Consider the following 26,721-nt stretch of genomic DNA (forward strand, 5'->3'; position numbering starts at 1 on the left):
CATTGACAATCAAAATAACAACTGTTCACAATCACAACAGCACAAGTAGATCTAGAGGTCTAATATTTTATTGGAATGCATTTGAGTCCATTACAATTTACATCAAATACGCAACTGATGCAAAATTCTGATTTGTTACGATTGTAAATTTTCAGTAGGTTACAATTTGATACATCATATAAACATATCAATTTAGTTAGTTCCTGACATATATCTAGATATGGTCAAAAGGTCAATATTTCGACTTCAAATACAACCCGCAAGGTTATTTAAACTCACAATAAATTTTTTTTTGGCATAATGGTGTGTAAACAATGAATAATTTTTCACAAGATATCAGTAGCATTTGTAGTAAGTCTGTTCAGCTACCATAAACTCCGCTGGGAGTTACCAGGTGGTCATGGATATTTTAAATTGAAATCACAACAGACTCAAATTTATATCGGTAAGGAGACCAGATAACAGTAGAATAGTTTGTCAGTGATAAGAATAAGAATAATGTTCAATACTTACGATAAATGTAACGGGATGGTTAAATTGTTAAAGTTTGTCCCGATTGCGTGCCTTGTTGACATCTCCGTGTCTTTCATGTGCTATCGAGCCTTCACCTTCTGCTCTCCAAGCCTGGCTTTCAAAGCGGAAGTAGCGATGTGTGAAAAAGGTCAATAGAACATATCCCACCACCTCCCATGAGGTGTCTATGACGTCATTGACCTATGACCTCCAACTATGACGTCATCGACCTCTGACCTCTTTGAGGTCACACTATTGTCCTATCACACCTGTATCAACAATGGATTTGTCCTAATGTCAGTAAGAAGGGAGAGGAGTGTGAAATCTATTGTCTATATGTCAACAGGGGATTTGAATACGTATTAATCTTATGTCAATAAGGTTGGAGTGGTACCAGTAGATCTATTGTCTATAAGTCAACAGTGGTTCGAATGGGTATTGACCTTATGTCAATAAGGGTTGAGAGACCGCGGTAGCTCTATTGTCCTTATCGTAACAGTGTGTTGAATAGGTATTGTCCCTTATGTCAATAAGAGTGGAGAGGCCGCGCTGGCTGTATTTTCTTTATTTCAACAGCGGGGTTGAATAGGTAGTGTCCCCCTTATATCAATAAGGGGGGAGAGACCGCGGTAGCTACGTTGCCTTTACGTTAACAGCGTGTTGAATATTGACCTCTGACCTCTACCTCTTTTGTCTATAAGTCATCAGTGGTTCGAATGGGTATTGTCCTTATGTCAATAAGGGTGGCGAGGTCGCGCTAGCTGTATTGTCTTTATCTTAGGAATTTAGGAAACTTAGGAATTTGTAGATTGATTTCTTCTTCATAAGGTAAGACTTGTATTTTATTTCATAGACAATTGACATTATTACATTAGATCTTATTATTTTCTCCAAGAATTACATTATGTACATATTTTTTTCTTTAAGAAAACTGTAAAGAATGTGAATATTACTAATGTTGACTACTTTTTAAAAGACAATCTGAAGGTATCTATTTTTGTTTGATTCAGAAAACGTTCAAGTTTACATTGTTAGTTAGACTTAATTTCTAAAAAATGTCAACTCCATTTACTACACACGTATTCACCTGTGAGCTTTGTCAAAAGACATATGGTTCTAAACGTTCTCTCATTAGACATAAAAAAAATTGTGGCCCATTCTCCAAACATTTCGACTGTCAATTCTGTTCAGAAACTTTCCCTCGCAATGATAATTTACAGAGACATTTTAGAAGACATCATAAAGTTTCCCCTCTTCCCTCTACCAGTCAATCCTCTTTTACCTGTCAGATATGTTCAGAGACTTTCACTCAATTGAAAGCCTTAAATAAACATAGGGAACAAGCCCATTCAAATGACCAGGATGGTGGAGGGTCAAGAGGTAAACGTAGAAAAAAACCCAATGACAATAAACAATCATCGTCATGTTCTCGACAAGCATTGAACGGGGATGCGAGAGAATTTGATTTTATTCCAGAGAGGGAAGAAGGAAACGATTCCTTTTTTTATTTTGTGTCAATTCACTCTCAAATCATAGAACATTTGAAAGCTGAAATTGAAGCGAAAGGTGCCATCAAGTGGGGTCTTTGCTGTCAGTTCAAAGTTAGTAAGACCAACTCAAACTTCCTATACCGAACCCTACTTTAGAACAAAAATGTCTCCCACAACCATAGATGATGATTTGGAATCTTTGTATACCGAAGCTGTACACACCATTATGACACTGATGGACACCTTTGAGGGCGATAGTTCAAATTTGAATTTTGAAACTGTGTTGAGCGTGAAATTATCCATAGTCAAATTTCAACCTTTTCGCGGTATGTCCTATCTCCCGCTCCCTCCTTCTTTAGAGAAAAAGCGCTGTCTGTTAAACGTTAAAAACGTGGGCAGTGACATGTGATTTGCCCATTGTGTGATAGCTCATCTGTTCCCCGTCCAATCCCATCTTGTCAGAGAGCAAGTGAGTCACTATCAGGACAAGGTGCAGGAGTTAGACTTGAAAGGGTGTGAATTCCCCATGAGTCTCAAAAACATTTCGAAATTTGAAAAAGCAAATAATTTTAGTATAAGTGTTTATGGATTCGACCAAGATGAAAATCAGAAGCATATTATCTTTCCTTTGAAAATCAGTTCAGAGTATTCTGAAGTACCCAAAGATCGACACACCGATCTCCTTCTGTTAACTCAGGAGGTGGAAGAAGAAGACTAACCTCCTCTGTCTCATTATGTTCTCATCAACAGTTTGGTTGCCTTGGTCAGAAATGAGCATAACCATAGAAGTAAATTCATCTGTCAGAAATGTTTGTGGACGTTCACTTCCGTTGAGAGATTGCAAAAGCACACTGCCTACTGTTACCACAAAGCCCAGCGCATTCAAATGCCTGAACCGGAAAAGGCTTTTAGGACATTTGGTTTAGGTCATTATGCTAAAACAGTAAACGTCCCCTTTGTAATCTATTGCGATTTTGAGTCCGTCTTGGCTCCCTTAGAACACAGTGATGAGACATCAGACAAAAACAAGTCAACATGTGCAAGAAGACATTCCATGTGGTTACAGTTACCAGATTGAATGCAGGAAATCTGACCTTTACACTTTTCCCTTGCAAACCTACAGCGGGGAGGGGGCTGCACATCATTTCATGAACCATCTTTTGGAAGATAACGATGAAATCATGGACGTGTTGAACAATCCTGTTCCCATGCAATTAACGGATGAGGAAAAGTTGGCTTTAGATTTGGAAACACATTGCTATCTTTGCGGAGGGGGGGGGGGGGGGGGGGGGAGGTATAAAAAGGAAGGTTTAAGCAAAATATTAGCACAACGACTGCTGCTACTGCTACTACTACTACTACTACTACTACTACTACTACAACGTTCTTCAAAAGAAGTAGCTGATAACATCGGAAAGGAAAATTTTAAAACCCAAAGTGTCCACTGTTTCCCGATGTGATCTGATGAAGAACGTTGACGAAGATGGTATTTTGCATACGTATTTTGCGTACGTTCCATCAGGTGTCCCGTGAGTGACCTGCCCAAAAACCTTCTTTTGGAAATGTCTCGCATGAAACTGTGACTGTTAAGAACGCAGACCTATTCAAAGATTTGATGAGTCCTGCAGTACAAAAAGAAGGCAGCAAAGACTTTGATGTAATCCTCAACCAGCAGTTCTCTGAGGCATTGGAGGAGTCGACCCACCTCATATTCGAGGGACAAGGAAGGTCGAAGAATAACAGGACCTACAACCGAATTACATTTTTATACTGCCGAGATACCATCAATGAAGAGGAGGACGTCGTCGATGACCAGCAACTGACACAGAGTCTCTCTTACGTGAGTAATATGAACATATTGATGTTTTATCTAATTTTCCCCCACCTCACGCTTGATGCATACATTTTATGTATGTTATGTTGTATTTATATAACACAAAGTATGACGTATAATGAGTAATGTAGAAATGACAAGGTGGACATTTAATAAATCAAATATATCTTGTAATGCATATATTAATATGGTGTTTATGTTGTATTTATATAACTCAAATATGACTTATAATGAGTAATGTAGAAATCATAAGGTGGACATTTAATAAATCAAATATATCTTGTAATGCATATATTAATATGGTGTTTATGTTGTATTTATATAACTCAAATATGACTTATAATGAGTAATGTAGAAATCATAAGGTGGACATTTAATAAATCAAATATATCTTGTAATGCATATATTAATATGGTGTTTATGTTGCATTTATATAACTCAGATACGACTTATAATGAGTAATGTAGAAATCATAAGGTGGATGTTTTAATAAATCAAATATTTTCTGTTCCTTATTGTTTTTATCTGCAAACATATCGGTACATGTTCCCTTACTTCTTTTGATGAGTATACAAGTACATGCATGTCCAATTGTAGAATGTTCGCCTGATACATTTAGAGTCTAGAGCGAATGGTAGGAACAATGTACCATTTTCATACTCTACTTATCTGTTATAAAGTATTAACAGACTATTGCTGCTAGGTTCTATGTCAGATTGAGGATTAAAACAGTCCAGGCTTTGCAAATATTGTCAACTAACACGCATACATTTATGATACAAACTATAGCGGCTTTCGCTTGCGAGGTTAGGCTCTTAACGTCACGCTTAAACACAGGAACCCCTCGCCGGATTTGCTATAGTCTGTTTCAAAAATCAATATTTACATTCAGGTTGTATTTATTGTGTAATTTTATTTCCAGTAAGATGATGCTACCACAAGTGACGACACATGAAGAAAGGAAGGAAAATAAAAGCTGAATTACATTGTTACAAAATCAATAAAACCAAGATTGAACTTGAATATTTTGTTTTGCGTCGTGTTTGTGTAAGACAAGATTTGTGGATCTCGTGACCTATGAATGAAGCGTCGCGTACACTTCTGAGTATCCCTAACTTTGGTCCTTGCTATAATGGGTGTGTTACACCGACCGCATCAATCACATGACCCCGACAAAAGTAAATGGAACTGCTGCAACCCGAAACTGGTAATGTTTATCAACCCCAGCTGATAGTGTTTGCAGAACATTACACTGTCTGCCTCCTAGAGGTATAAAATGACAACACTACGTACAACATATTTTTAATATATTATGTCTATTAGAGCTCACACAACATTAAAAAGTGTAATATAAAAAAACAGCAAAAGAAAGCGTTGTTCATTCTGATTGTCATTTTATACATTTAATTATCCAAACAAAGGCTGAACAACATTCTATCACATACTTCAGATTATCCCCGAACTTTATTTGTCTAGTATATATGTATGAAAGCTATATTTGTAAAAGATGTGTTGCTTTTGTTTAAGATGTCTTACTAAATAACTTTATGAAGGGAGACTCTTCGGGAGATCGTGCACAAGGAAATCGCGTACTCTATCGTCTTATGATTCACACAGCATCTCATAGAGGCGACATTTCAATCAGCTGTTGCAAGCTAGACACTGGTAATCTCTGTCTGACTCAACCAACAGAGCACAATATGTCCCAAAGTGTACATGGTAACAGGCAATTCGAGAGAGCTATAACAAGTTAAAGATCACTATTTATTTTACCAAGGAACACAGGGTTGAACATTCACTAAAAAGTCCTCCGCTTAAGAAAAAAGAACATACACTAAAAAGTCCTCCGCTTGAGAAAAAAAACTATCCTCTGACCATACACTAAAACAAACAGTCCTCTGCTTTAGAAAAAAAAGAAGAAAAAAACCCTAAAACTCTGTCCTATGGTTGAGAAACTTGACTACTCCTGAGTTGTCGCTCTAGGCTTCCGCCCTCGTGTCTGCTATGTATTGTTCGGAAAACAATACTCGACGCTGTGACGAACATCAACATCACAATGAGAGACAGAGTAGCCTTCACGAGACTTTCAAGATGCTCTGAAAGAAAGGGGTAAAAAGTGAGATGGGAAATAGTAAAAGTAGCTTGTAATAAATACACGTATATCAAACAGTACTTTCAAGACACTGAGTGGTACCTTGGTATATTGAGTTATCAATATGGTAATTATTCTGACGGGTGTTAATACTTCGTCTATGTTTTTGCCACTTTCGATAGGTAAAGAATAAAACAATAATTATTAGTAATATTGTACCTGTTACACTTCCCGCCACTGTCTCGAGATCGCCAACATTATCAATATCATCATTGTCACTTTCAGGGGTAGTAAGAAAATTAGAAGATGTTGGAATATAATATATGGGGGTTGTAGCATTCGCAGAGGGAATAAATATGGGAAAAGCAGACGAAGATAGTACATATAATTGCGTAGTATCAACAGCAGCAGTAGTAGTAGCAGTAGGGCTAGTGACAGTAGTAGTTGTAGGAGTAGTAGTAGCAGTAGGGCTAGTGACAGTAGTAGTTGTAGGAGTAGCAGTAGGGCAAGTGACAGTAGTTGTAGGAGTAGTAGCAGCAGTAGGCTAGTGACAGTAGTAGTTGTAGGAGTAGAAGTAGTTGTAGGAGTAGTAGTAGCAGTAGGGCTAGTGACAGTAGTAGTTTTAGGAGTAGTAGTAGCAGTATTAGTAGTAGTGATAGTATTAGTAGCAGTACTAGTACATGGAGGAGTACTCCTCAAACTAGGGGTTGTTTTTGTTGTATCTAAAAAAAAAACATCATCAAAGAGAAACTGTTGGGCAAACGAAAGTGTGTGTGATGTTGGCTAAATAAATGTTTATTCGATGGGGATGTATAGGATACGGGTATCATGGGCGAGTGTACATGCATCATATCAATGAGTATCTGTTTCAGCCTAATAACGTTTGGAGAACGTATTTTATTATATCAAATTCAATGTTCGAGTGTATACTATCTGTTACGGGGCGGTTTACAATCTTTGTTGCACCTACATGTCCTCCATGGTTGTAGGTCCCAAGTACTGCATGGTTATAGGTCAACAGTACCCCATGGTTGTGTGTTCCAAGTACCCCAAAGTGGTATGTCCCCATTATTCCTTAGTTGTCTTTCCCAAGAACCGTGGTTGTCTGTCCGTGGTACTCCATGGCTGTAGGTCCCCAGCACTCCATGGTTGTCTTTCCCCATTACGCCATGGTTGTCGGTCTAAGCACTGCATGGTTGTAGGTCCCTAGTACTCCATGGTTGTAGGTCCCCAGTACTCCATGGCTGTATGTCCCCAGTATTCCATGGCTGTAGGTCCCCAGTACTCCATGGCTGTATGTCCCCAGTATTGCATGCTTGTAGGTCCCCAGTACTCCATGCTTGTAGGTCCCCAGCACGCCATGGTTGTAGGTCCCCAGTACTCCATGCTTGTATATCCCCAGTACTCCATGCTTGTAGGCCCCCAGTACTCCATGGCTGTATGTCCCCAGTATTTCATGGTTGTAGATCCCCAACACTCAATGCTTGTAGGTCCCCAGTATTCCATGGGTTTCTGTCTCCAGTATTCCACGGTTGTAGGTCCCAGTACCCCACTGATGTATTCAATGGTTGGTTGCACCTACATGTCCTCAGTACTCCATGCTTGTAGGTCCCCAGTACTACATGGTTGTAGGTCAACAGTACCCCATGGTTGTGTGTTCAAAGTACCCCATAGTGGTATGGCCCTAGTACCCCAAGGCTGTGTCGGACTCCATTATTCCATAGTTGTCTTTCCCAAGTACTCCGTGGTTGACTGTCCGAGGTACTCCATGGCTGTAGGTCGTCAGTACCCCATGGTTGTCTTTCCCCATTACGCCATGGTTGTCTGTTCTAAGTACTTCATGGTTGTAGGTCCCCAGCACTCCATGGTTGTAGGTCCCCAGTACTCCATGGCTGTATGTCCCCAGTATTCCATGGCTGTAGGTCCCCAGTACTCCATGCTTGTAGGTCCCCAGTACTCCATGGTTGTAGATCCCCAGCACTCCATGGTTGTAGGTCCCCAGTATTCCATGGTTGTAGATGCCCAGTGCTACATGGCTGTATGTCGCCAATACTCCATGGTTGTCTGTTCTAAGTACTTCATGGTTGTAGGTCCCCAGCACTCCATGGTTGTAGGTCCCCAGTATTCCATGGTTGTAGATCGCCAGCGCTACATGGCTGTATGTCCCCAGTACTCCATGGTTGTCTGTTCTAAGTACTTCATGGTTGGAGGTCCCCAGCACTCCATGGTTGTAGGTCCCCAGTATTCCATGGTTGTAGATCCCCAGCGCTTCATGGCTGTATGTCCCCATCCATGGTTGTCTGTTCTAAGTACTTCATGGTTGTAGGTCCCCAGCACTCCATGGTTGTAGATCCCCAGCGCTACATGGCTGTATGTCCCCAGTACTCAATGGTTGTCTGTTCTAAGTACTTCATGGTTGTATGTCCCCAGTACTCCATGGTTGTCTGGACATGGGCACACCCAAAATGGGCATCATATAGTGCGCTCTTGTTGGGAATCGAGCCCGGGTTTTCAGCGTGATGGGCAAACGCTTTATCCTGAGAACTTGGGATCGTTTCTGCCACTGAAATCCCGCCTTCCGAGCTGAGGTAGTAGGGCGGACACGGAGATGTATTCTTGTCTCACATTGAGTGTTTGAGTTGTGATTGACTCCGCTTTGAACAGAATGTCAGTCATACCCTGGCGTGTGGGGAGAAAGTTTACCTCTTTGGTGAAACCCTTGAAAAGAGGCAAAGTACTACAAAAGTATATTTTGGCGGATCTGGGATTTGGTACTCAGATATTGCAATTTTGAAATTTCAGTTGTTATCCCCATGGATTTAATTCAACCATAGTTCGAAGAATCAACTATATTTGATTTCACAGAGAGGACCAGGTCGGATATATCGTTCATTCAACTGTCAGCTGTCAGCCTTTTCATTGCAGCACAGACCATGTTAGAATGCATACTATTATATATTGTATGTGTAGACTTGTGTATTTATTTATTTCAGAACAGTCACGATGATGATGATGCCGTGAAATATCCCAGAACTGGAGACGAGGTCAAATAATCACCATGGCATCTAATGAGAAACAAGTAGTGGCTAAGGTATTTTCAAGTGAGATAACTCGTTATACAATATCGTTATAATATCGAAACCTCCGAATACAGCTATGCTTCAACATCGCTGAATATTCTGCTGCATTGTACATAGGTCGATTCCTTTGGGTCTAACCGGTAAAATAGTGGTGAAATTTATGTCAAAGTGTCTCTGAAAAGCAGGTATGACATCAAGTATCAGCGAAAAGGAAAGCATGTCCTGCTCTACCGGTAGCACCCGTAACTCATACAATAAGGAAAATGTTCATTTCTCGTGTACAATTTCAAATATGTTCACAGAATGAGGAAAAAAAACCACGCAAGGTTTCCTTCACCATGATGAGACACAGTGATTGACGTCAACGTTTCAGGGTCATCCGCTCTATAAATAGCGTTGAAGTTCATGACAGTCAAACATTTATACGCCTCACATTTGAGTGATGGGCAATATTACACGATGAAACTTTCCTCCTTACGTTATCCTTATGACACTTAACACAACAGGAATAATTTAATTTTAATTCTATTTGACTCAGCAGAACTGACACGAATATATTTAACATGTGAAATTATGGAACCTGTGCGTTGATCCTAGAAGACAACAGGGTGAACTTCAACAACAAAACATTCTGGGTACGCTCCATTATGGAATGTTATGTTGAATGTGTAATATTGGTAATATATATAGGGTTTGGTTTGGTTTGTTGTTTAACGCCGGACACAGCAATATTACAGCTATATGACGGCGGTCTGTAAATAAGCGAGTCTGGAGCAGACAATCCAGTGATTGACGTTAATATAAGCATCGATCAAGGCAATTGGGATACGATGACATGTATCAACCCCGATCCCGTTAGTCGCCCTTTACGACAAGCATAGTCACCCTTTACGGCAAGCATTGGTTGCTGAAGATCTATTTTACCCCGGACCTTCACGGGTCTAATATATATGGGAAGAGTACAAAGAACATTAGATGGGGAGGCCGGAATGCACCACAAACAACTAACAAGAGTCATCAGGAGATAACATGTCCCCTCGGTCTAGTTCAAGTCGGAAATGGAGTTGGGTTACTTACACTTACACTGTTGGTTTATTGCCATTGGATACATTCAGTTCAGTGGAGAAACAACTGTAAGTATAGTCAAACTTGTCATGAAAACACGAAAAACTAACACCAAAAATCCCATATTATCCCAAGGCATCAGTTCACCACTAGACCGATCTATATAGCAAGTTTCATTTAGAAATACTTAACGGTTTTGGAGTTCTCCTCCGGAAACAAAAAACAACTTGTTTTTATCATGAAACATCATGAAAACAAAACACACAAAAATCATCAAAAGACATCAGTTCCCAACTAGACTGATCTTTTTTGGCAAGTTTCAACAAGAAATCTATAACTGGTTTGGAGTTCTGCTATCAAATATCATCAGGCGATAAAGTGTTTAGAAACCTTAAGGAGGAAAATGTATTAGAAAAGCTGCCTATAAATGTTAAAGCGGAGATGACTCTGATACTGTCACAGAAACATGACGTCAAAATCACTGTATTTCTGGATATCAATGAAAGATGTTGGAGGAAAACCTGTACCGTTATTTTTCTTCATCCTCTAAGTACGAGGATATATATTAAGAACAATCAATTCCACGTTTCTTACACTCGACAATGACAATGGGACTGGAACAAAGCCATTTCATAATTTGTGTCAGTAAGTTTACATGTTCACATTAATACAGTTGATGTTACAACATGCCATTGGCCTGAGGGACAGCGGGAATCTACCACAGTGTTGTGGCTGCCTTTTCGAAGGAATAAGGACCTTCTGCACAACCCATGAAGAGAAAATAGATTACTTTGCGGCATTGTCTACGGTTGCTCCATTAGTAAATTGTAAGGATACAACGTCATTGGGACATTTCTGACATTGGTGTAACATTTTGTGTAGTTTAATCCAGCGCTTTTGTTCTTGTTAACTATTACAGTGTGTGTGTGTGTGTGTGTGTGTGTGTGTGTGTGTGTGTGTGTGTGTGTGTGTGTGTGTGTGTGTGTGTACAGTCCTTAATGTCGATCGTCAGGCCTGGTAACAAAAAGTACCATCTTTTAACGTCGTTTGGTTTGTCGCGACAGGAGATAATTCGATGTATGTGTGTTTGTTTAACACCGTAATATTACAGCTATATGATGGCGTTTTGCAAATATTCGAATCTGGACCAGACATTCCAGTGACTGACATCAAGAGCATCGTTATACGCAATTGATTTGTTTATTTGCTTGTTGTTTAACGCTGCACTCAGCAATATTCCAGCTTAATGGCGGCGGTCTGTAAATACTCAATCTGGACTAGACAATTCAGTGACTGACATCATGAGCACCGATTTACGCAATTGGGATACTATGACATGCATCAACTACGTCAGCGATCCGGACCGCCCGATCCCGTTAGTCGCCTCTGACGACAAGCATGGGTTGCTGAAGACCTATTCTAACCCGGATGTTCACGGGTCTAACCACATAGGCAATTAGGTACATTCTCGAAGTAATGGTTTAGAAATAGTTGATTTAAGAAGGACGTGACTGATCTATTCCTGCGATGGTTGATTATTTTCTTTTGCTTTTTACAGTCCCTGCTGGCATATTTGAGGGAATCGAACTACCTAGATCCTCTTCTTTTTGGTCGGATGTGATATCTGCTCTTGCTACAACGGATCAATGGCGAGCTATTTGTTACATCATGTTTTCAATTGACAAGAGGTCTCCACTTGAAGGAATAGCAAGCGAGGCTTCCACAGAGAACATTGAGGTTTCTAGGTTGTTACAACGACAAAGTGACCTTGATCTCAAGACCTGGGGTATTCCACTAGCCATACAGATCTTGAAGAAAGGCTCCCGCGTGGAAACCATTGCTATTGATGAACCCATTCCTTTCGCCCTCGTCCAGACATCAATGAGAACAGGTAAGATACAATCGACAGAGTAATTTTTTTTGTTTTTTTTTGTTTAACGTCGCACTCAGCAATATTCCAGCTATATGACGGCCGTCTGTTTTGCTTGTTCAGTTGTAACATACAGTATTTATCCCATATTCAACTCGGACATATTTTGCCGCGACACTTTTACTGTATATGTATTGTTTCGTTTTGTAAGAACCTGACGTTGATATTTCCGAAATGTATCAGTAAAAGATAAGTTCCATAGTTTATTATTTGAAATATACCCGACATTCAGATTCAGTAGCTAACATATGTCGTCATGTATATTAAACATTGAGTAAACATAACGCATTAATGACGCTTGCTTTGACGGAGCCATCAGTGGGACGAGATGGTCTGACCTTTCGAAAACACCTGGTGTCATCACCATTTGACATTGAGTCATCAACGTATGCATATAGGACACGGTCGGACTCGTATATATAAACTCACACGCAAAAGAAACGCAAGTCGAGTATGCAGTAGACATGTTATTTATTTCAAACAATAAAGACAAGAAATACTAATAGGGCAAGATTGACAAAAATTTGACTGAAGACAGTTTAATGGATTATAAGGCAGATGACATAAATTTTTTTTTTTTCAAATGTTAAGGGCTTACACAGTTTCGAGTCAATACCCAAAATGTCAGTCAATACCTGGTGTGACCACCATTAGCATTGATCACTGCCACACATCTCCTGTACATTGAGTGGATCAGACGATTTGTGAAGGCCCTAGGGATCCTCCTGTACACGTCCAGAGCAGCTGGGCGTAGTTCATCGGCAGTTGTAGGGACTGGGCGCACATTAAGCAGACGCCTTTGAACCTCATCCTACAAGTGTTCGATGGGGTTCAGATCAGAGATGAGGGCTGGCCACGGTAGAACACGGATGTTGTGTTGTTGCAGAAAGGCAATGGTAGCTCTGGCCACATGGGGACGAGCGTTGTCCTCCTGGCAAAATGTGTTGTTGATGTATAATAATTGGAACAACGTGGGGTCTGATCACTTGGTCGATATACCGCTGAGCAGTGCCGCCGTGTCCCCGGCCTTGACCAACATTCAGAAAGAACATGGGTCCCAGCCTCGCATTAAGTCCAATCCCTGCCCATATCATGACGCTAGGTCCATCCCATGGATCCCTTTCCACAACGTTTCTGTCAGCGAAACGATCACCTCGACGCCGCCAAATTCTGACTCTTCCGTCTCCATGGGAGACACAAAAGCGACTTTATCAGAGAAGATGACACGCCTCCACTCACGATTACGCTAATTGTGATGGCCCTGTGCTCACTGAAGTCGTGCTTGTCGATGCCGTTGTTGAAGAACAGGACAACGTGCTGGTCGGCGACATCTGAGGTCGTTGGAACGGAGACGTCGGATCACAGTGACCCGGCTGATGTGTCGATTATGTGTTCCTATGGTCTGTCGAGCACTTTCACTTGCAGTTAGGAACGGATGTCGCTGGTACTGACGGATAATCTGCCGATCTTGTCGAGGTGTGGGGACCCTAGGACGACCGCTCCGAGGAAGGTCATCTGTGGTCTGTGTAGCATTGTATCGATGCAGGAGACGGTAAATTGTGGTTATGTTAACGTTAAAATGACGGGCAACATCTTGGATAGACTCTCCAGCTTCAAAACGTCCGATAGCCTGGTTTCTCTGAATTTGAGTTAGGCGTGGCATTGTTGACCAAGGAGTGGTAGGTCCAAGAATCGGCTACAGTCTTATACCCACTACAGTTCTTGACAGTTCATGCATTTTCGATTTCGCGAGAATTGGGTGCATAATACCCACATATTCATTGAAATGGTGCGTTTTGCCGATTCGTTTTTGATGTTGCGTTTTTACTCGGGGCTTCCAAAATGCAACCAAAAATATTGATAACATCATCAGGAGTCACTACATGCTAAAACTCGTATCAATTTATGATTCCAGGTTTGTTACCTATTTGCATAAACCCACTTGCGTTTCTTTTGCGTGTGAGTATATATTTCTTATGATGACGGAAAGGGCTTTGTCACTGTTATTGTGTGCAGTATCCCTATAGGTATTTACTGGATAACGAATACTTACGATGATGCATGTGCTTTCTGACAGGGTGCAGTGACCTTCTCATCTATGTCATGGAAACGAGCTGCAAAGTCCGGGGAGAGATTAATGATAAAGACAGATACGGGAATACGGCACTCCACGTTGTGACTAAAGCTGGAATGGTTCACGCAAATGATGTGGAAGCAATTCTTTGCCTGCTACTCAAGTATGGTGCATCTGTGAATATCAGAGACTCGGAAGGAAAAACCCCCATTGAATATGTTAAACCAAAGTCAGCTATTCACGTCAAACTGTCACAGGCTGGGGCTGAAGCTGGTAACGTTAATGACATATGGTGGCCTATACCTCCCCCAATAATAATAATAATAATAATAATAATAATAATAATAATAATAATATGTATTTTCTCCCTGAAGATAAAACTGAAACATGTAGGACAATTCATGTCGTTTGATTATTTTGTGAATTTCTTTATATAGGTGCGACTGTACACAAATGAATCTCGCCTTGATTTTTTTTTCTGAATACCTTTGATACTGTACACCTGTAATAAAATCTTTCATTATATCGTTGTTACATTAACAACTTCACATTAGAATGTGTGTTCTGAGAAGTAATTATAACAGAAATCAAATTACTCATGTTTCAGAGAAAAATATCCAGAAGCAAATAGAAGTTCTTCGGAATAAGGGAAAAGAAGCAATGGAGGAAAATAATCTCTATGACGCCCTGAGGTGGTACAAAAATGCTATTTCTTTAGCTGAAACTGTGCCAAGCCTGAATGAAGAGCTCGCCAAGCTACACAGCAACTGTTCTCTAGTGAATTACAGGCTTGGCCTGTACAAAGATGCACTCACTGCTGCTCATGTGTGTGTCACGTGCGATCGGACCTTTTATAAGGTTTGTAAGGAGAGAGAGAGAGAGAGAGAGAGAGAGAGAGAGAGAGAGAGAGAGAGAGAGAGAGAGAGGCACTGCCATTTACATTCCTAAATGTTTTTGGGATATTCACTTTTTGGATTTTTTAGTTTTTAGTTAGTTTCATTTCTGTTTTCATTACTAGAACTGCAGTTGATGTATATTGTAGGGCTATTGGAAGATGGGACAATGCTACGAGGCACTCGGTGACATGAAAGAGTCTCTGAAAATCTATATTCAGGGGCTAAATGAAGCAAAGATGTCTGAAGATGTCAAACTGAAGTTCCTTGTTCGAATAATAGAGAAGTTCCCTGACCTGGATGTCAGAGGTGTTTTTTTTTAATTCAACTTTGTATATGTACCTCATCACAAAATATCACAATGTGAATGTTATACATGTTTGTTACATATATATAGATGTTCATATATATTATAAAATAGATTAATATCAAAATGCAAGCGAATAACCGGTCTCTATTATCATCTGAAACAGATTCCTCGGGCGTAAATGGCAAAACAGCGGTGAACATTATATGAACAGTCTGATAATTTTACAAGGAATACAATCGATTGCCACTATACATGCTTCTCTGACACCAACTGGTTTAGAACGAGCCTTTGTCATATCAAAACTTCATATGTTTCAGGCATACCATTTAGAGCAGCGTTGTTGGATATTGCTGATACTGTTAACAAACATCTGCCGAACATTATTTCTGAACTTCTGGCATCCTCATCTATCAAGGCAATCAAACTGCTGATTCTGGGCGAAAACTTTACTCCACTGGGTAACAGATACACTGACAGCTTTATCCAGGAGCTATCCAAGTTGAACTCTAGATTGACGATCAAACTGAATTTAAAGGGTGTGGACCTGAGTCAGTTTCTACTGGTACCAGAATGTGACGGGATGAATGATCTGATTATAGTGCTGCTATCAAGAGGTGCAGACTGTGAAAGCCTGAAATCGTCAGACGATGACACAGCACTTCACGCTGCTATCAAGATATGCGCTCAATCTGGTAACGTATTGTAATATTGGCACATATGAAGAAATTAACATTCCTCCACTTAATTACTGATATTGGTCTAAACAATTTCACAAGAAGAGTCTCTGTAAGTAAACAAGGAAGATGATTCTTCGTTATATTTCGCAGATGTAAGCTTGTAACTATCACATATGATATAGATCAATAAGTATTCCATCTTACAAATGTAAATACGCCAACACTCCACGGGATACCAGAAGCACGCTCATCAATATATTGAAGCAAGTACAATTAACTTCACAGGCATTCAATCGTTTTTTATCGTATTGTATTTTCTTGCAACAATTGTAATTGCATGTGTTCCCAGATAGCACATCTCTTCTGGAATACATTCTGCAAACACGTCCACAGTTCTTGGATGACAAGGAAGTAAAAAATGGGAAAGGGCGGAGCTTGTATCACACAATATGTGAAATCTACCCCAGTGGAGATTCCACTGTTGGACTGCAGCTGACAGAAATGTTGCTGAACTTCAAATTCACACCTCTGATTTTAAACAACGAAAGAAAATGCGCATCAGATTTACTTCCCAAAGATAGTGAACTGCACACAGTTTTACTCCGTGCTGAGAATGGTATGTGCCTCCCTTGTCATTTTCCATAAATACACATTCATACACATTAATAACTGATATAATCAACACAACAAACTACAACAACGAAAATACTCATTTTCAGAGATTTGTTTATTTTTATATGAATGAATATATTTCAGTTAAACCTCAACGTGTCAAATTGATGTGGGAGGTATTGTGACTAAAAATAAATAGTAAACTCTCAGTGGTCACTTCAACAGCTGTAAGAGTGAAATTGAAATTAACATTTCCTGTAATAGCTTTTGCAGAATCAGAATCAGAATCACTGAAGAATCAAGGAAATGATGCATTTGGAAAAGGAAATTACGACAAGGCTATTGCTCTCTATAGCCAAGCCCTTAATCTATTGGAGACCAGAACGCACACAAACAGTCACCACCTGGCCATGCTGCATGGGAATAGAGCTGAGTGCTACTTCAGGAAGAAGTTATTCAAAGAATCACTTGAAGATGGAAGTAAATGCGTATCCTATGATTCTTCTTGGTTTAGGGTAAATACGGTTTTATTTACAACTTTTGCCATTGTGCGTACACAACCTTCCAGGAAATGCATGTCTTGCTCCCAGTTAGTCTCGTCATATGTGCATGAAAAAATAATGACAAGGTCATGTTTAGGTCGAAATATTCGTTGTTTTTACATAAGGTCACGTTATATTCTAGTTGCAGCTTTTGTCCTCAGACGTCTTGATCAGTTAAGTAGATTTGTCTACAGCTTTCAAACATTTGTGGAAATGACACTTGGGCATAATCATTAGATCTCGACACACATATATTTAACATTTGTCATACTTTGGATTACACTTTCTTGGTAAAGCATCCAGGATCCGAACCCATTTTGGATTTTGGTGTATAAAAGGTATAAAATAGATTAAAGGATACATTCTGGAAAATTGTGGTGAAATAGGTGGGTTACCATTACAGACATGTTTAACAATAATATTTAGCTATCATTAATAAAGGAAACATATTTGTTACAGGGACATCAAAAGGTAGCAAAATCACTCATGGCTATGAAGAGATATGAAGATGCAGCCAAAGCACATGCTGAAACATACAAACATTTGACCCCAGGTGCAGAAAGGCAGCTGGTGGAAAACACACTCACAGATATGTTAAATGCTTTAAGCAATCTACCTACTGGTAGGTTTAATACATATCCTTTAATTAAATTTCTGAGTTTGCCAATCCGAGCTAATGTTCCGTCTCCCATGCATAAAGAGACAGATCAGCAAGTAGAGGAGTACAGTTGGTGCCCATGGGGATACCTACTTCTTGCCTAAATGTCCTACCTCCAAGTTCCTTTGTAGATGCTATCAATGAGGAAGTCCAGCATATCAAATATTGTTTTCTCAGGAAACATCAGATGGTATTTGCTTTCCTATTTTGTCAAATTGGCCTGGACCTTGGAAGTCAGAGATGTTACTATATCTTTGGTCATCATGTTTAGTGACAAGTATCTGACGAATCAAGTAGTGAAGTTTTCCCTAACGTTTGTCATGTGGGATAGTGAAAAGGTGAAAAATATATTTTTGGACATAATTGGACTTGGTTCTTTTCTGGGTTTTCATCAATTAAACAAATTCTAATCACAAACATAAAACAATTATAAAATGGTGAATAATCAGGGAATAATCAGTCTCGATTATCTGCTGAACATTACACGCATGGATTGATCTTAACACACAAAGGAAAATATGGTACAAGTCAAAATAGGGAATTGTATCGGCCATACGTTTGGTCAGAAAGCAATTATTTCATGTAAATGTTAACTCAGATATACCCATTTTCATTTCAGGAGTCTATGCAAATATGCTTCTCAGCATAGGAAATGTGGGAGAAGAAGTGTGGATGCGACTTGCATACCAAAAACTGATTAGAAATAATTTCAAAGCAGCCAAAATCGCAACTGAATTGGTCTCAAATTCAACTAGAAGTTTGTCAGCAAAGACGTATGACCTCCATCCTCTGTGCAACATGGATCATCGTCGTCATCCATGGATTGCAGAGTTTCTGCTAACACTTCTCAAGAGTGGCTCTGATCATCGTAGACTTTTCATGAGACAGTGCGACATTTACTTGCTAACTGGTGTTGTGATAGCATGTGAAAGCGGTATTTCTTTTAATGTTTATTTCTTAACATTCTTAAATGTTGTTTTTTTATCTTACGTTCAGTGTTACATGTATCTGAGGTGTCTTTTAATGTAGCTAATATTTTCTGTGAATGATTAGATTTTCTTTTGTAAACACTGCAGATCTCCGTATTCTAATCGACAGAGCGTCTGCCAAGAGAGTAAGGTCGGTGGTTCGATCCCTGCCCCCCGCATAATACCAAAAGACGTTAAGAGTTAAGACGTGGTACTTGTTCTTAGCCTGCCTGGCGCTGGACATTAAGGTGCTAAAACAAGGACTGCTCGACTGGGCGTCAGTATACTGTGTCAGTGTTGGGCATCCATGTTAAACTGCAAAATGTTATCTCGGTGGACTAGCACTATGCAACCAGCATTACAGAGCTATCACAAGCAGCCACACACACATGTGCATGAACAACGCCTCTCCTATGGACCAATCAGATTCCACCTCTCGCATCACTCCACGTGAAATCCGATTTTTGCCTCACATCACCTCGTATTTCGTTTTCGTATTATCGTGTTGTGTACATTATTTTTTGTGTTAATGATTAAATGAGCAATCTGTGAAGTTTTTGATAAGTGATTTATATAAATGACTTCAACATGTTTTTTGTGTTTATGGAGGTATAAACGTAAAAGCGGGTGTCCACACATTGTGCTATGCGGATGTAAAAAGTATTCACACTGGTTTTTAGGTTTAAAAGATTAATAAACGCAGAACCTGTTGAAGTCAATTCTTAACTTAATGTTAGGATGTATTATAAATGCTCACATTCCTGAAATAACTAATTAATTAATATGTTTTTATTAGGTTACATGGATCTTTTGAATTGGCTGATTGACAACATTGCAATCCCCTCAAAAGAACTTAACATCCAAGACTACTTTGGCAACACAGCTCTCCACGTAGCCTGTATGATGGAAAGCAATCCTGATATGAAGCATGATGTCGCAGTTGTCCTCATACGGAAGGGTGTGAATCCAAATATCTTGAACAATGAGAGACAGACTGCCTTAGCATATGTTGATCCAAAAGAAAAACGTACCATTCTAAAGCAAGCAAAACAGAGAAAAGGTAACAATTTTGCAATAATTCAGTTAACCGTCTTTAAAAGTTTAGTTTCCACCCTTGCCGAACTAGGCTGGAATTCCTGGGGTCCATCGAAGGGCCACTAGTGGTTATGATGAGTTATGTCCCTTCTAAGCCTCTCCTATGGACCAATCAGATTCCACCTCTCGCATCACTTGCATTTGTTTCAAACAAAATATCGGCGCCCAGTCTAGACGATCTGATCAATAATCAAGATCTATATTGTGATAAAACGGATCTTACATCGCATAGTGCATCAAATCACGCGATCACCTTGATTAAAAACATGAACAGATTTGGAAAATGCCTGTTGACAACGAGTTGACGGTGCACATGCTTTACTAATCCTGCAATTGATCGAAATCTGCACGATAGTTTACGAACCAGATTTCGATTTCGTTGTGCGAATTTTATTGGACTATGCATAGACTTGTTAGTCCAGCCAAAATGTAACTCAATAATACCAGCCTAGTTTGGTCAGGTTGGAAACTGTACTTTTATAGTCAATTAACTCTCTTGTCTCTGGAAGATGCAATATTGAGGCTTCTTTGCGAATAATAGTGTGAATGATTACTCATCGTATGGGTGATCTGCAAGCATTTGTCAACATAAAATTCTGTTAATTTGTAGATATAAATATGGCATACATGGTATATTTTCAGGTTCTGGAAGACAACATGGTTTTACTTCTCGGGAAGGTCTTGAAACGTCGAACAATTTTTCCAAAAGGAAAACTGTTAGAGGGAAATCAAAACTTCACAAGGAAAGTCATGACTGCAATGAATGTGATGAGTTAATACAAAAAGCAACATCTATTGCTATGCGGGATATAGCAAGTGCTGCTGAAATATTTATCAAACTTCTACTGATTGAACAATATCCACGCCGACATCATGATGTCATTAAGACGTGTATCAACAAGATGATATATTTCTTGGCGGAAAATGACCCTACAGGTATGTATTTCTTTTTTAAATTATTCCTATTATAAAGATTTAAGCATGTACTCATACGTCCCCATATACAATTTAGAAATGAAAAAGATAAGTATGTTGTATAAGTAACTGTTGTAAGCATTTGTACATATAAGAGTAAGGTGGCTAGTAATATTGAGCAATATCACGAAAAATGTCACTGCAGGTAAATGGTATGTAATAACATTATGTCACTGATGGCTACAAGTACTAAACATATACATAGCAGAAGATACATACAGATGAGTGAACGAATGATTTTATTCAACTTGTAGAAATCGTTTTATCTCATTGTTCCCATTAGAGAATAAAACCCAGGTTTCTGGTTAGACAATTTAACCACTAGTTTACACCAATGTCTTCCAGTTAATTAATATGTTGTTAGTTATTGAAAACTATACAAGCTCCTGTTTAGGCACTGCTATCAACATGTTTCAGTGCTACCAGCTCCCTTGCAAAGACTCAAGTCCAGTCATATGAGAACGATCATTGAGGGGTTTGCCAAAAAGGGACGGTGGCAACACTTGGACAATGCCATAGAACTTTATAAGATCCATCTACTGCCAAAGGCCTTTGGGAAGTATATATCAGTATCCTTACTGACAATGAGCAGTGAAAAGTCTTCTCTCAAACTGAAGCTGATAAATCTGTTACAAAACCATGGAGCTGATGTCACCAAAGAGAAGAAAAGCAAAGACGCTCTCCAGTCAGCCTTTTTGAAGAAAGAATATGATATCGTCATGCGGTTGATAGTACTTGGTGTATCTCCTGCAACCATCACCTCACATCCTGATGATACACCACTTCATGCTGCTCTGAATGTGGCTCTTGATGTGTTGGAAGGTACATAGGTCACCATGAGCTTAAGTACTCATGGAAATGAAAAAAATATGTTTTGCTGGATTTAATAATTGACACAAAGCATTACGTAGATGTAAATACGAAATAACAAAACAACTGGAAAAGTACTAGTCTGGATTTGCTAGTTTTATCTCGTTGCTCAATACAAAATGTACTTTACAGGAGGTAATTTGTAGGCACTTTTAACATTCAAAAATAAAACTAAGTCCAAATTGACATGGCAGAAACAGGCTATAGGCATTATGCAAATTAGCCTGGAAAAAAGTTATCAAAACAACAATAAAAGTAAAAGCTATGTTTATGTACATAATAATAATGACATGTAAATTGTTGTTTGAGAAGGGAATATGTTACATTTACGTTCTGATATTTTGACGATGATTCACTATCCCACAATGCCACTCACAAAATACTAACCACTGACAAATCACATGCACGTGGGTTTCAAGCATAGGTCATGGACATTCACCTTGATCTACTAACACCTGGTTATGCTCAGTTTCACAATAGTCTGTTTTGTTCATATTTTTACACACTTTTACGTGTAAAAAGACATAAAAACCTTTGAGTACTAATTGAGTTGTTTGAATATTTATATATTTTGTATATTAACTGCATTTATTTAAAATCTGAGATCGAAAAAACATTTTTTTTCATTTCCGTGAGTACTTTAATATAATTGGAATGTTTATCAGTCATCTGCCATTATTGTGTGTATTTTGTTATGTGAAACTGATATTTAGTAGAAGTATAACCTTATGATAATGTTTACAAAAGCCAAATAAGGACAGTTTTCATCCATTTTTACAGTTAAGGGCAAAGTGGTAGTTGTAATCATGATAATCATGACCATGATTTGCCCTTTGACCACTGGTCATGCCTTTGAATTCTATTCCCGAAATTAGAAACAAATCGTGTCTGGTGTATTTAGTCCTTCGACCTTGGCAATTCAGGCTTACTCATTTTACTAAAAAACTAAATCTCAGTGAGAATTTTGTTAACTGTAAGTCAATAATTCAAGTCATCTTTGTTTTGTAGATGATAAGTTAGATTAGCATGATTCCTTATCACTAGACTCTAGAACCTTTTCATATTCCTTATTTTGACCCATTTTGGGAGCTGGTCCATATATTGGTTGATCACTACTATTAAGTTTTGTGTGGCTTTAACATGGTTAAGATGTTGCTCACATCGCCTAAAATAGAAACTGATAGATAGGTAGAAAGAAAATCAAAGACTATGTGAAATGTGTTCCTATGGATATATTGAAAGTGAATACCATTTTTTTATTGATATGTAGTGCATATGAGCACCTGCGTCAACTGTACGTCCAAAAATGTTTTATGTATTTCCTCGCTTGCATACATGTTAATGTCTGTGAACAACTGATCTGCGTTACAAAATTGTGAATGTTTATTTTCAATGCTAATAATTTGAGATTGTAAGCGATTGTTGAGAAATGTAGAAATCTGCTCTAGCAATGTTGCAACATGTAATTCATCGATGGCCTACACTTTGTGAATAAATGATGATGATGATTATGATGATGTGATGCATTTTAAAAATAGTCAATTATAAACTTCACAGTAGATATAAATATTTTGTTTGTTTGTATGATCAACATTAATTAATGTTTAAGTATTGATTTATGATTAGTATCGGTTTTTATCAATAATTGGAAGTGGGAATGATTCATATTTGTCTATTACGTCACATAATAATACACAAACTTTGCTATAATTTTTAAGACTGGATAACTGTTTCAGTTTGACTTTAAATTGGCATTGTAGTATTGTGGTTTGTAGTGGAGTAGAAAATCATCACTTCATCCAAACTTCAATCCCACGTAAACATTCGATTTTATATGTTCCAGTAAATTCAATGTAATTGTGTATACTGATATCTATATGTAAAAGTCATATCTGCTGTGATTTTAATTTTTTGTTTGTTGTAGGTGACTTCAGTATCTTATCCCAGCTGCTGACACTTCATGCAACTGATGCCAAGAAATATAGTTACTTACACCCAAACTGCGTGGACCAAAATGGAGACACATTGCTACATGTGGTGTGCAGGAGGAAGTACACTACAAACACACTAAAAGCTATTGAAATTCTCTGCAAGGAACATGCCCTGGCAGATATTGACAATAAGGAAGGCAAGCGTCCCATTGAATATCTCCCTTCCAGAAATGACAGAAGAGCTCAGTATCTTAGATTAATTGGTGGAAGTTCTCATTCAACTATCAAAAGCCAAACGAGAGACGAGAAGAAGGTCATTCCACATGAAGATGATGATGATCAGATGCAAAACCTGCAAAGCGTGAAAACGATTTCAAGAAATCAGGACGAAAACCAGCCCCACAAGAAGAAAACCATTACCGTATCCAAAATGAAGGAAAATATCAGGAATATTATCCTTGCACGACAAGAAAAAAAAAGCATATTTTCTGATGGATACAGAGAGGTGTCCATTGATGCTGAATCTCTCTTGATAAACAAGGATGGAGATGTTAAAACAGAAGGAACAGAAGCCAACGAAGAGAAAATGCAGTCTGTGTTTGAAAGTGAGTTAGACAAAGAAACTGAAGCAAGGGATGATCTAGATTCACTGTCATTTAATGACCTCACATGGGAGGTAGAATGTACCCCCGAAGTTCTGAACTTCTTTCTCAACGAATGTATTCCACTGCAGTTAAAGCAAAGTGCTATCTACAAGATTTACATGCTTGGTAATGGAGAGTGGAAGTCAATTGTTTCGAGGGCAATAACTTCTTCAGTCCCAATTCATCTTTATGAAACACATCTAGGAAGGACTGGCAGTATCGTTTGGGAAAAGGCTGTAGCTTTCTCTGCTAGATGCAGTGAAGAGCCAAAGAACAGACTTTCAGGGGAACATGATTCAACATTAGTTGTAAAAGGTGGACGGGTTTATTCTGAGATTATCAGGATCTGGAACATAACATTTGGTCCTGAAAGCCTTTCTGAAGTCATTGAGACAATAGGTATATCTCATACAAAAGGAAGAATGTGCCTTCTCAAGAAGCACCTTGCATGTCATAACAGGCAACTATTGGGAAAAACCTCAACAATTGTGCCTAGACTCTTTTCAGAAACAGATGTTGATGATACGATAACCAAACAAGAAATTGTTGATTTGTATCCTCCTGCTTCTCCCAGTAAAACTGAATACCACATAATCAAGTTCTACTCTTTCTCACAAGCACTGGTTAATATGATCCTGCAGAAGACAGAATGCCATGCTGATTTTCCTTTTAGAGTGACAGATGTTGAACAGGCTTTAATACAACTTAAATCTGACACACCTATACTACTTCTTGGTAGAAGTGGAACTGGGAAAACGACTTGCTGTATATATAGGATCTGGACAAACTTCATATCCTATTGGCTAAAGGAAAGAGACATTGGTGAACCTTTCTTGATAAGAAAGGGGACATTCATTGAGCCTATTGAAGAAACAAACAAAGGTAATTTGAGTAACTGCTAAGGTTACCCTTATAATGTACATAAATCAGTATCTTATTTCATTTAAGTTAATTTATGGTATGTGGGTAATTATTTACCTCAGCCTGTTATCACATTCCATTATCATTCTTTGACCTTGACACTTGATAGAAGCAAAATAGACTTATTATTTGCCCCGTGGGGACATGATCACTTCCTCCTATTAAGACCATACTACTTCCTTTTCCTTTCTGTTTAGCTTCTGGACATATTCGACTTGAACATTTCTTCTCCGTTAGAATGTTTTTTTGTCGCTAGATCTCATAGTATTTTTACTTGTTATTGATCCAACACACATTTCCTCACTTCATCGTATTTCGCCCCTATTTGTTTGTTTGTGCTGTGTTGTATACCTTACAATTCATTCAGCATGCCAGTTTGAGCTGTGTTCGGGCGTATTGTTCCCCATTTCCAACTCCAAACGTTCAGTGGATTTTGGCACATAACTTGTGTTTGTGCCTGTGAAGGTGTTTTGTACTGTTTCAATATTTTAGATTTGTGGTTTGTGAATCGAGATGATCTTCCCACAACTCACAAAAATATCCTTCCTGTGTCTTCCTCTTACAATGATCACCAGTCTACCGAGGATCTGTCGTGGGGCCCATCTGATTGTCGGATTGTCAGATCAAGAACAGACACGTGATGAACCTTGGACAACTTCCCTATTCCCGGAGTTCCCTATGTTGGGTGTGTGAACGTCTTCCACTGCTCTGGCTTGTGTGCTAGACCAGCCGTTTCAAGTGAAACTGTCTTGCTTCATGTCTCAGGGACATGCTCCAAGGCTTTCAGCAGCTGCCTTTGCCCTGTGTGTAGCCTTGACAAGCGTAGTCTACAGGTTCAGCCCCAGTGCCCTTGTCAGTGGGAGCCTATATCTCTGATGTTGACGGTCCTTAGCTGATGGCTCAACATTACTGAACTATTCAGATTCCTCCATGGGATCGGCCACACCATCTCTCTATTTAGTTGTATGTGGAGGAGTCTCGCTTCCCTTCCTATATTGCCTGCCAACAAAAGAATCACTCAATCTGCCTCTATCTTTTGTTCCAGCTCAGCCCATTGAGGGTCGGCTGCACCTTTAAATTTGAAAGTGGTAACAGATTCCAGACAATAGTTGTGTCACCCAGGTTCTTTGACATGGATACAATATCTCCACCTCACGTTTAGTATCCAGACGACCACGTTCCCATGCTCATGTAAAACATAAATATTTCTGCTATACAAAGGTGCCCTACAACAATTAGATATTCCATGACTCACCGAAGTCTCTGTTCCAGAAGGTTTTCAACCAACCCTACCTTTGAGCTGCCCCTTCAATTCCGATTTGTGTCTCTTGCTCAGCTTTGATATCTGGTGTGCCTAGCGGGGGGATTAACATCTCAACATTGAAGGTTGCCTACATGCACATCCAAATTCATCGCAAGTACCACTTTACCCAAGTACCTGCAGTTCGACAACCTCAGACAACACTTCCGGTTTCTTTGATTTGTAATTTCGATGGCTGAACTCTTAAACAGACAACTAATTTTAGTTGAGTTGGGTCCTAAGCCGC

General features: G+C 39.0%; 1 protein-coding gene across 1 annotated transcript in view; it reads left to right on the forward strand.

The window, feature by feature from the left end:
• LOC124143776 (TPR and ankyrin repeat-containing protein 1-like) overlaps positions 1-26,721 on the forward strand; it is a 46,260-nt gene that overhangs the window by 2,755 nt on the left and 16,784 nt on the right. Inside the window, exons 2-16 of the mRNA XM_046512865.2 lie at positions 8,923-9,020; positions 10,748-10,901; positions 11,633-11,965; positions 14,082-14,351; positions 14,686-14,936; positions 15,121-15,280; positions 15,599-15,973; positions 16,308-16,574; positions 16,835-17,085; positions 17,572-17,734; positions 18,390-18,704; positions 19,535-19,798; positions 20,476-20,769; positions 21,226-21,630; positions 23,603-25,135. Coding sequence (XP_046368821.2) covers positions 8,988-9,020; positions 10,748-10,901; positions 11,633-11,965; positions 14,082-14,351; positions 14,686-14,936; positions 15,121-15,280; positions 15,599-15,973; positions 16,308-16,574; positions 16,835-17,085; positions 17,572-17,734; positions 18,390-18,704; positions 19,535-19,798; positions 20,476-20,769; positions 21,226-21,630; positions 23,603-25,135 — 5,068 coding nt within the window. The 5' untranslated portion in view covers positions 8,923-8,987. The remainder of the gene's footprint in view (positions 1-8,922; positions 9,021-10,747; positions 10,902-11,632; positions 11,966-14,081; positions 14,352-14,685; positions 14,937-15,120; positions 15,281-15,598; positions 15,974-16,307; positions 16,575-16,834; positions 17,086-17,571; positions 17,735-18,389; positions 18,705-19,534; positions 19,799-20,475; positions 20,770-21,225; positions 21,631-23,602; positions 25,136-26,721) is intronic.

The sequence above is a fragment of the Haliotis rufescens genome, unplaced genomic scaffold (genome assembly GCF_023055435.1).
Source record: "Haliotis rufescens isolate VD_foot unplaced genomic scaffold, xgHalRufe1.0.p SCAF_1, whole genome shotgun sequence".
Taxonomy (NCBI): Eukaryota; Metazoa; Mollusca; class Gastropoda; order Lepetellida; family Haliotidae; genus Haliotis; species Haliotis rufescens.